Source organism: Marmota marmota, unplaced genomic scaffold, assembly GCF_001458135.2.
Source record: "Marmota marmota marmota unplaced genomic scaffold, marMar, whole genome shotgun sequence".
NCBI classification, from domain to species: Eukaryota; Metazoa; Chordata; class Mammalia; order Rodentia; family Sciuridae; genus Marmota; species Marmota marmota.
Window position 1 is genome coordinate 3,061,170 of NW_025999896.1, and position 11,410 is coordinate 3,072,579.

The 11,410-nt window shown below is 48.0% G+C and overlaps 1 protein-coding gene across 4 annotated transcripts in view; it reads right to left on the reverse strand.

The window, feature by feature from the left end:
• Window positions 1-11,410, reverse strand: part of Gas7 (growth arrest specific 7) — a 235,109-nt gene that overhangs the window by 159,203 nt on the left and 64,496 nt on the right. The window contains exon 1 of one of the 4 annotated variants that reach the window (XM_048798072.1): window positions 4,695-5,054. The exons of 2 other annotated variants lie outside the window; for them this stretch is intronic. In XM_048798072.1, the coding sequence (XP_048654029.1) occupies window positions 4,695-4,714 (20 nt within the window). In that variant the 5' untranslated portion in view covers window positions 4,715-5,054. Of the gene's footprint in view, window positions 1-4,694; window positions 5,055-11,410 lie in introns of those variants that run through there. One more of the 4 variants, XM_048798069.1, reaches the window with a different exon arrangement.

Below are 11,410 nucleotides of genomic sequence, written 5' to 3' on the forward strand. Positions count from 1 at the left end.
GTGCAGATAAATGCATCTAGATACACATTTCATGGTGAAAGGAAGTGAAATCTCCATCACTTTGTGAGGCTTGTCACTCTAGGTGCATGACCGCAGCGTACCAACTCTGGGATGCCCTTTTGCTCAGGCCACCATCCCAAAGTAACACCCTTCACCCACATACTATCCCCCACATCCATGAGCATCACTAGTTAATTTCCTCCCAAACTCACTGTATCAGCCTCCTTTCCTACCCCATGGTATATATAACGAGGACAGTCAAAGGCCAGGACTCTCTTTCCGGCTTGCTGAATCTGAGCCATGATACTGTGATTTATTAATCCAGTTCCTTTGCACCTAAATAGGATCCCGAGAATGGAAAGAGCGATAAGAAAAGACATTGAAATCCATCTACCAGCTTCCTGTTAGGAGTTCTAAAGGCTCCGGAGGAGGGAATGGAAACTTTTGGTTAAAAGAAGACATGGTACTTATTCGGGTTTAATGGAGAGGTGAAACGAACCATTTAGACGGGTTTTTTCTAACCTGGATGTTTTGTGGTTGACTTCTTTATCTAGCACAGATTAATCAAAAGCTGATGGCCAGATCCTCAGAAGAATGGTCTACATCTTCCGGCCTTGGTCTCCCAGCCATTTCTCTCCCTTCCTAAGGTCTCTGTGTAGACATGGCACGTGTACCCTCACGGACAGTGAGACCCAGAATGCCACTTTCAGCGGGTCTTTTCTCTGTCCTCATTCCTCCTGGTCTTTGTGGCTTCTGCCTTCCCACCTTGAGACATTTCCATCTGATTCCATGACACTAACCATTCTTCTCCCCTCCTTGCCTGAGAGCTGGACCAGATCTCTCAAAACCCGTTCAAGTGAACCTCAAGAATCCCATTACTTCCATGTCTTTCCATCCATTCTCTTTCCTCTGGAATCAACTGACTCTTGATTTTCCTTGGGTACTACCCTTGCTCCATTCTCAGTCCACTGGGTAAGGATGGGGCTAAAGGCACCTCCCAAACATGCCACCCCCCAGGCTCCATTTGAAGTCTGCCAAGTGATTTTTCTGTTTTCTTTCCTTCCTTCCTCTTTCTCTTTTGTTCCTTCCTCCTTTCTTTCTTTTTTCAAAATTACTGATGGCTTCTAAAATCTTTCTGAGGAGGTTGCTAAGCCAGAGAAGGCCAAAGTCAATACAAAGGAAAGGAAAGCCAAGCCAAGAGATGAAGACTCTGAGGGCATTTCCTTTGCCTATTACGTATTTATTGCTAAACAAATTAGCCCCAAACTTAGTGACTTAATCATTTCCCATCTCAGTTTCTGGGGACGAGGAATCCGGGTGTGGCTCTCCCAGACCCTGAGCCTCATTCAAGGCCTCTCACAGGCTACAATCAAGATGGCAGCCAGGGCTGTGGGCCCCTCAAGCCTCCACCGGAGGAGAATCTGCTCCAAGCCCATCCGTGTGGAGGTTCACAGGCCTCAAGCCCTTGCTCGCTGTGCAGGCATCAGTTCCCTGATGGATGAGCCTCTCACGGGGACACAGAAGAGCAGCTAGCTGCTCTCAGAACCATTCAGCAAGAGGACGAGAGAGAAAGGCCAAAGCCCCCAGCCGCACCGTAATCCATTCTCAGAAGAGATGTCCCATCCCTTGTATAGTCTGGTGGCCAAGGCCTACCCATACTCAATGGGAGGGGATTATACAAAGTGAGCAATAGGAAACTGGGGCCACCTTTTTCTTGGAGGCCACCTAACACATCTCAAGAAGGGGCCAGAGCTATAATCACATGACTGAGGCTTTTCACTTAGAGTGGCTAATAAACCCCTTTGCCCCACACCTTTTAGTGTCTGCTACTGGCCACTATGACTTGGGCTGCTACCACTTAAAACTGAGGGCCAGCAGGCTTAAGCACAAACCATTCTAACTCTTTCAGACTCTCTCATCTGTTGAAGACATATTAGGCCCTGACTTCTATCCTATGGCGAGTTTTGGCAACTGGTTGGTAAGATAAGAACTCATAAACTGGGGTCTCCCTTTTTCAACCTGATCCTCTTGTTCTGATCAGGTTGATCCCTTGTTCCTGATCAGGTTGATGGCTCAAGGTGCCCCATGTCCACAGATTGCCATCTTAGAATTTTTCTAAGAGGCCAATGACAGGCAGGACCCCCTCTCCAGGTCTGAATATCCCTTGCTCCTCCTGGGTCACATGCATAAGGTAAACCAGATGTTCCAAGGAGCTCTAGGAGGTACGGATCCAGCCCAGAACATTCCAGGGTTGTTCCTGCTAAGTGACATGATAGTTCTTTGGTGGGACTATGGGAGACTAAGCAGGTAGAGCAATCCTGTCACTCAACAAATTGAGTGACTCAAATTGTTTAAATAGACAAGAGCCCAGACATTCCAGGGCAGCCCTTCGTCCACCCCCACCTTGGCTACCTACTCCCATGGTGATCCTCTTGACCTGGTATTTATATCATTGTTTCTCATGCTGGAGTAAACACGAGATCCACCAGAGGAGCTTTCCAAAAGTAGGGTACCTGGGGCCCCCTCCCACACCAATTAATTTAGACATGTAATCACAATCAAAATACCGAGGCCTTGGTATTTTGGCTTTCTGGTTATGTTTTTGAAGTTCCCCCGGATGATTTCATAACCTAGAAAACCTGCTTGAAGTGAATGGACAGAAATCTCAGACAGATACTCAACACTAGCGACTCTGACCTAAGTGTAACTTCAGCGGGCAAGTAAAGAGGTACGTCGTGTCACCCGTATCAGGGACCACGATCCTCCCATTGAGGAAGTGCAGTCTTACTACTCCAAAGTGGAGGAACCAGCACCAATAGCACCAGGCAGGAGCTGATGAGCAACACAGAATCTGAATTTTAACAAATCCCCAGGTGACCTGTTTGCACACTCAAGTTTGAGAGTCACAGGCGAAGCCACCTCGCAAACCCATTATAGTTACCTAGGTTTGTTTTCCATTTTCCAGAATAATCATTGCATTTCCCAGATGATGGTTTTGCCTCCATACTTCTCTTACCACAGAGGAATGATCTGACAGTAACTGCTCACAACCCACCACCTACGTGCCATCCTACCCTCCCGCGCCTACACTCGCCACCTTTCCTCCCACGGCGGTGACTGAGGTGGTGCCTCCTCCCACCGCAGACAATCTACCTGCTTCCACCCATCAGCGCACAATTCCTAATTTGGAAAATCATGTTGACAAAGGTGTCCTCTGGACGAGGCTTTCAGACCCTGCCTTAATCTTTTGCTTCTCCTCAGAGGGGAAAAAAAAAATGTTCACCAAATAGATCACTGTTTCTACTTTCTTACCTCTAATCCTCTCCTACACATTCCACTAAGCCTACTTTCCTCCAAGTCACCTGTGACCTGCAGGTTGTCACCAAATCCAAGGTCACCTGTATCTCCTCCAGCTCTTGGGCAGCCTGCAGCACTCCACATTGACTCCTGGGAACCATGGCTTCTCTTGGCTTCCACGGCATGGCACAGGCTTCCCCACAGAGTCTTGTTTCTGTATGATCCTCCAGGGATCAAGCTTAAATGTCATAGCACCCTCCCGAGCCTTCTCCTCCTTTTCTGTCTATTCACTCTCTTTGGTGACTTGACCCTTTCTCATGGCCTTTGATTCTTGTCTCTAGTCTTGACCTTTTCCAGCTCTGTAGACCCATGGCTACCTGGCTTCTTGTCATCTGCACAGTGATGCTCAGGAGGAAAATCTGTCAAACCCAACAAAGAACTTATTTTCCTTACTTTCAAAAACAGAATGAAGCCTGTTCTCCACACCTCCTTTTAATAAATGGGATCTGCAACCATCTGTTGCTTAAGCCCCAAATCTATGATCCTCCCATCTTCTGCACCCAATCTCTCTCACCTCCTGTCACTTCTCTCCCTCAAAACCCATCTGGAATCCATCCACATTTCTCCTATCTGCTGCTGCCACCGCATTTCCTAGGCACCCACTGTGTTATTACGATGATCTCCTAGTTCCACTTTTCATTCTGTGCTACTCATTCTCAGCAATGACAGCCACAGTGAACTCACAAAACATTAACCAGAAGCTGGGTGGGGAGGCACAGGCCTGTGGACCCAGCTACTTGGGAGGCTGGGGTGGGAGGATCATGGAGCCTCGGAGTTTGAGGCCAGCCTGGGCAAACTATCAAGACCCCACCCCCAATTCAAAGAAAGCAAAAACAATAATGACCCCCCCCAAAAAAAAACCCCCAAAAAACAAAAAACAAAACAAAACAAAACCCCCAAACAACAATATAAAATACTAATCAATTATGTCAATCTAACGAAAATCATCCCTGCTCCCCAAATATTTGCCTTAATTCCAAAATAATGAAGTCTATATCAATCTCATCTTACTCCTGTTAACCTCTCCCCCTCTAGCCACCATGATCTTCTAACTGCATGCCATCCAGTGCAGAAGACGCTAGCTACATGCAACTATTCAAGTTTAAAATTGAACTCATTCAAAGCTCAGATCAAATGTGAAATTCAGTTCTGACTTACGAGCCACATGCCCAGCACTCAGCAGTCACGGGAGGTTAGTGGCAGCCTCGTTGAAGGAGGCAGATGTAGAACATTCTCTTCCCTGCAGGAAGTTCTACAGGACAGTGCTGTTCTAGCTGTTCCTTGGACAAAGCAAGTTCCATCCTTTCTTATGCATTTGCACTTGTGATTACTTGTACCTGAAGTGCTGTTTCTCCATCTCTTTCCATGATCAGCTCTTTCTTGTCATTCAGACATCAGGTTAAAATGTCACCTTCTCTGAGATGCCTTCCCTGAGCCCCAAATAAAAGAAGCAACCAGTTACTCCCAATCGCACGAGCCTGTGTAACTCTCCAGAGTGCTTGCATCTACCCAGTGCTTCTCTTGTTGATTTGTATTTGCTTGTTGCCTAACTCGACCACACCACATTGCCCCACCCCACACTATGCTTATGAGATCAGGGAGCCTGCTGATCTTACTCACTACTGCATTCCAGCTCCCAGTCCTGTGCCTGCAGAGCCGACTGCCCAACACACCGTGCCCAATGTGTATTCATGGATTGTTAGACTCCTGACATGTTCCTGTTTCCTCTTGAATCTCTCAACACCTTTTCCCCGTTGTCCCTCCCACCACTCCGTCCAGTCCTTCATCCACTCCACTCTGACATTACTACATACAGAATACATGCCCAGGTGATTCCTGTTAATATTCCCCTGGCCAGATCGATTCCCTGTCCCTCGTCTTTCTGGCCCCAAATAGTAACACATTCCAAGTTCCCTCAAGGTGCCATGCTTACCTTGGTGCTTCTAGTTAGGTTTTTCCCTCTGCTTGGAATACCTGTTCTGCTACCTGGGAAGTCACACCTCTTCTGGCCTTCCAGGTGTGGCTTGGGCGGCAGCTCCTCTGCAGACACTGGCCCCTCCTCGGAACCTCCTCAGCACTTCCTGTCTGTACCTGGCTTTCACACTTACTCACCTCCCACTTGCAGCACACAGGTCCTCCCTGAGGTCACCCCCTCCCTCGGGGTGAGAGTTCTCAAACTTTACTGAGGACCAGAGTCACCCAGGGAGCTAAAAAAAAAAAAAAAATGCATAGGTCCAGGCTCTCTGAAGTAAGGTAGAGTCTGGGCTTCTGTACATTTCCCACATTCCCTAGGTGATTCTGATAATCAACAAATTTGAGATTCGCTTTGTTCTAGAACATCACACCTTCAACATGAATAGCCAAGTTCTGCCCGCGTGCACCAAGGCACCACGCCCAGAAAGTGGCCACCATGGTTAATGATTTTTCTCTTGCACGAAATTGCTCTTCTTCGAGTAGTAAAGGGATCCCATGGGGTGGACTGGGCCTAGCAGCCTAATGTGAGTTATGTTTCCAATAGAAAAAAAATGCATGAGTTTCAAAATTAAGACCAGTCACTACACTTGAATACCTGGAGGAAGACTTGCAGCTGTATCTTCTTGACTTTTGGAAACCTAGACCAGGGACACTCTGATTCTCAGACTCTTACTCTCATATTCTCATCCCAAGTATACATCTGGAACCATATAATCCAATATGGCAGCCACTGGGCACATATGGCTATTTGAATATAAGCTCATTCAAATTAAATCAAACTGAAGACCCAGTTCCTCAGTCACACCCCAAGTGTCATCAGCTACATGACAGTGGCTACTGCATTGGGCAGCACAGATGTGAGCTGTTTTCAATATCATAGAAAGTTCTCTCAGGGTGCGCCAGCTTTGGGCATCTATCTCTCCAAGGATTCTTGGCTTCAGTTCCACCTTCAGCCCCCTGACTAGAAAAACTTAGGGAGGAGAGAAATACTGCCACCCACCCACCCATCCTGGAATTTGTTGTTGAACGTGTATCTGTCTTAAGACACCCAGCTCCAAGGGGTGTCCAGAGGTATCTGCCCGAGTCTGGCTTTTCACTGAAGAGACTGTATCTCTGGAATATGAGAAGCAGAAGAAACAAGAGCCTATCAAACCAAAGCTAGGACCCATGCAGGGATGAGGTGGGGTCAGATGGAGATTAGAGAGAGGAGGAAATAGGAAAAGATAAGGGGAATCACGTGTAGAAACAGAACAGTGTTATCACAAGAAGAAAATACAAATGTTGAAAAGAAGGCGTCCCTTGAGACCCAAAGTGCATGCAGAGGGTTTCTGTCCCAAGCCCCCAGAAGGACCTATAGGACAGAGAGTCCTCTGAGGGTCCTTGGGAACCAGGCCCCATTTCCTCACTGCCCCATGGGAGACAGCAAAGGAGTATGGGAGTCACAAAGAGAAGAATTCAACAGAAGCAAAGACAAACTTTTCCACACAGAATTTTGTTTTTTAATCCAAAAAGATTCTATGTTGGTGATGCTGTCTGTGGGGACCTGGAACTCCTAAATCCTTCTGATGGAAGCAAATGCTCAAACAGTCTTGAAAGAGGCAACCAGGGCCTTCCTATCAAAATCACACACATAACATGTACCATTTGGGGTCCAATTTCAGCCTCAGGAATTTACCCTTCAGAGATGTTCGCCCACAGTGGAATGATGGGTGCACAAGGTTATCCACAGCAGCAACAGGTAAACAGTAGGAAAACACTCAGAAAACAGCCCATATATCATCCACGAAATGGGTTGCGAAGCCATTAAACAGGAGGGATTTTCCCATCAGACTCCAAGACACACCATAGGAATTAAGAACACTGGCAGTTGGGCTGGTGAGGTGCAACAGCAGAACATTTGCTTGACACATGCAAGGCCCTGGGTTCGATCCCCAGCGCTGCAAAATAAAAAAAAATAAAATAAATAAAAGCACCAAGGGCAGAAGTATACAGGGAACTGGTAGGAAGGGAATTAACACCTGAGCTAATCCAACAGATGGGACACAGATCTTTATAAACACCTGCACTGTTTCTGGAAGTACCCACAAGAAAGTGGTAACTTGTATGGCCCTGGGGAAGAGAACTACAGATAGAGGACAAGAGTAAGGGAGAGACCAAGTTTTCATTCTGGATGCTTTGATAGCTTTCAAAGATCAGACTTGAGCATGCATTACCTATTCAGTAAGTGTGAAATGAACAAATAAAGATATAGAGAACCCCCAGCTTTCATTGATCAGCCTGTTTTATTTTGTTTTGTTTTTTCTTTTCTTTTTTTTCCGTAACATTACAATGGTAGCAACATGATACTCATTCAGTACAAACGGCCCTTGGAATCTTGAGGTTGATCTCTGCCTGCGCTGGCCATGTGTGTATGATCCTCGGCCTCGTGCTGGGCAGCACAGCAGCGAACTGCGGCATCCTGAGGGCCCTGTGATCTAGAGGGGAATCCCGCCCCGGGACTCTACATGCGCTCTGTTGCTATTCCAGGATGCTCAGCAGGTTAAGTGCAATCAATGTATTTTGGGCTTACAATATTTTCAACGTATCATGTGTTTATCAGGAGGTAACCCTATCTTAAGTCCTGGAACATCTGTACGCTTTTGTGTACGTATATTAAACCATCAGCTTAGAGCACACCCCAGACACATTTTTCCACGATGCTACAATTTCAATGAAGGCTGCACCTGCCAGGCACAGCAGCGCCAAGCTCCCAGGGTGCCACAGGCACAGGGTTTCCTTTTTCTGTTTGGGATGCGTCCTTCCTCATCACCTGGGGCCTTGAAAAGGAATTCCTAGATACCTATCTTTCAGCAAATCTAGGCAGTCATCTAGCCTTGGAAATGACCAGGGAACGTGCCCCCAAACCTGAATCCCAGATTCAGGGTCCTGTTCACTCAGGTGTCACCATAGAAGTCCCCCCGACCAGTTGCTCACTCAAGGTAAGAAAATCAGAGCAAGGGCCATGGCTGTTCCCTGACAGTCACTATGGACACCAGACACCAGCCTGCATCGGGGCTCTGTCCAACTAGCCCCCCCACACACACCACCATAGCAACAAAGGTAATATTATGGTTCCAAAAAGTAAAAAAGAGAAAAACTACACACACACACACACACACACACACACACCCAGTGCCATGTGACAACTTTCAAAGCCACAGAGATAGCATTTTTCCACACCCTACAACTTGCCTGTCACTTCCTGACACATAGCTTCTTCAGTGCGAAGTCACAGGCGGAGGGCAATTACCTCTTCACACCATTGCAGGATGTGTGCCCTCTGTAGGAAACTGGCATGAGAATAAGATCCTGGCCAGTTGGGAGTGTGTGGGGGTGCCTCTTCACACAGCCTCTGCCTTGGAGGCAGGGAGGCTGGTGGGGCTGGGCCAATTGTAAGCCAGCTGGGGCTAGGGGTGAAGCTCCAAGTTGCCCTGTCTGTGTCTGTCTGGCTACCTTCTCTGTGCCACAGACCCAAGTCGGGCACTGGGGTTTTGGTGGTTGTAACAATGAATGAGCCACATACTAATCTCCAGACCGAAATGTGGAACATATTAACCCAAATACAAAGACATAAATCAGGAGGGGAGTTTATGGCATGAAAGAAAACATCTCTTCTCAGAGAGCAAGAGCCTGAGAGGTTGGGCAAGAGCCTTGTGAGTCACCAGCCAGCAGAGGGAAGGACCCACGAGGGAGGGGAGCCCCCAACGGGACCGGCGGGTGTGAGGGAGGCCCATGCAGTATAAAAACACAGCTGCAAGGTTCATAACGAGGCACACCTCATCAGCAGTCTGAAGGAAGGTTGGGGGCAAGGGGCACCTCCCCTCAACTCAGGAAGCACTTCAAAACTTGTTCTCCCCAGAGAAGATGGCAGGAAGTGGTCTGCCCAACAGCCACTGGTCACCCTTTACAGCTCACAGTTGTGCATCAGGAAGGGGCCAAGAACTCTTCGGGGGTCCCCAAGCCCACATGAGCTGCTACTGATAAGATCTGCCCCTCAGCCTTCCCTGTCCCTCGCTCCTAGAGAGAACCTCATGCCTTCCCCACTAACTCGCTCTTCCGTGGTGGATTCCAAACCTGCATCTTCCACTCCAGTTCTAAGTACCTGCTATACGCAGCGAGGCATGCTCTTCCTGATTGTGGGGACAAGGAGTTCCCCCAGCCCCAAATGGGAGCAAAAGCAATCAGGCGTTCTGAAACCCAGAGGCTCTGGAAATCAGCTTAGCCACCTATAAACTTTAGCGGAGTCCCTCACCTATCTAGGTCATCTCCTCCTTATTCTGATGAAATGAGGTTGGGTATAGAAATCAACTGGGTCCCTTAGACTCTGACAATAGTTACCTGCCAGAAACACACAAAACTTAAAAGTTCCTCCTTAATGTAGGGGGATAGGTTCCCAGACCACCAATGGACATGGGAAACCAAGGACAATACAGGACCCTATAGGTACATTGGCTCCACCATTCTCACAGGTACCAAGGTCTGTATAGGCTCAGGTCCCCTTATAAAATGACACAGTATTTGCATATAACCTACACACCGTCCCATATACTTTAATCAACTCTAAGTTATTTATAATACCTAATACAATGTAAAATCTATGTCAATGAATGTCATGCTATATTGTTTAGGAAATAATGATGAGGAAGATAGTCTACACATTTTTAAAACAGAAACAATTTTTTTTTCTCTGAATATTTTTGGTTGCTGTTGACCACTGTGGAAGTGTCCTAGGTTTTGACTCTGCTGACATGGGAAACCATCAGGGTCCCCTAGGCAAAAGCATGACATCATCAGACTTATCATTTAAAAAAGAGTGGACAAGGGGAACTGGAGTATTTAGAAAGTGACCAGTACTCCCAGGGCCTCAGGATGGCCACTACAGCTCCGAACTAGGGAGCCGTGGTGGGGTCACTGAGTAGTGGTCAGACTTTTTAAAAATGTGTTTTGCACCAAAAGCCAACCTGCTTCCCAAGACATGGGAGAGCATTTTGACCTCAGTACTTGCAAGGACAGATTTGTCATTTACCGAACTAAAAAGGCCCCAGGTGGCCCTTTCTGGGGAAGAAGCCCAGGCATCTAGCTTTGGACAGGTTGCCTGGCAATGTGGAGTCTGCAGCTGGATGCGCGACTCAGGGGGCTGAGGATTTGGGTCTGCACTTTGCCCTCAGGGTAACCGGATGCACTGAGCCCTGATGCTCTCTGAGGTGTGGAAACAGCCAGATGAAGTGTGTGAGTTGGGTACTGGTTGCAAGACAAGATAATCACCACTGAGTAAACAGGGATTTCGCTGTAGCCCTCCGTTGCTCAACCGGGCATTTTTCCACTTCTCCCAGCCCACAGGGTGGGAACTGGTGTGTGGGGGCAGGGCGGGATCTGGGAATGCAGTCAGACCACAGGCTCCCAAACCCCTGGCTGTGAACAGTTCCACTCACTACCTGTCAGTTACTCTGCCCTTGCTGGCCTGCCAAAAGATTCCCGAAGGCTCTTTCGTGTCTGAACTGTCAAGAGGTGTTGGGGTGGTCCCACTTCAGGGCCAAACAAGCCGTGAGGACAGTGCAGGGGGCCAAGGCAGCAGCCAAGACTGTGTGGACGCCTCCTGGGGGCAGGCAGGCAGGCAGGCAGGTCCTCCCCTTCCACTGGACACCAGCACAGCATGCAAAGTACTCAAGGGGACAGGGACCAAAGGCACTCTGTAAGTGCTTCTGGGTACTTGGGTCCATTCATTCATTTGATAAATATTTATGAGGCCCATGTCAAGTGCCAGACACTGTTTCTAGGTGTTCGGGGCATGTCAGTGAGCAAAGCAGAAGGGGAAGTCCCTCTGCCCTCGAGCAGCTGTGTTCCAATGTGAGGCAGGACAGGGATAGGGACAGCCAGCCGACCATATACACACGAAATAAGTAAACTCTAAAGAGTGTGAGAAGGTATTGGGAAATGGGGTAGTTCAAAGTCAGGGTGATGGGGGGGGTGGGTCAAGACAGAGCAGGGGGAGGGGGGACGCAGTTTTAAAATGGTTCAAAGATGGCAACCGTTGCTTCTA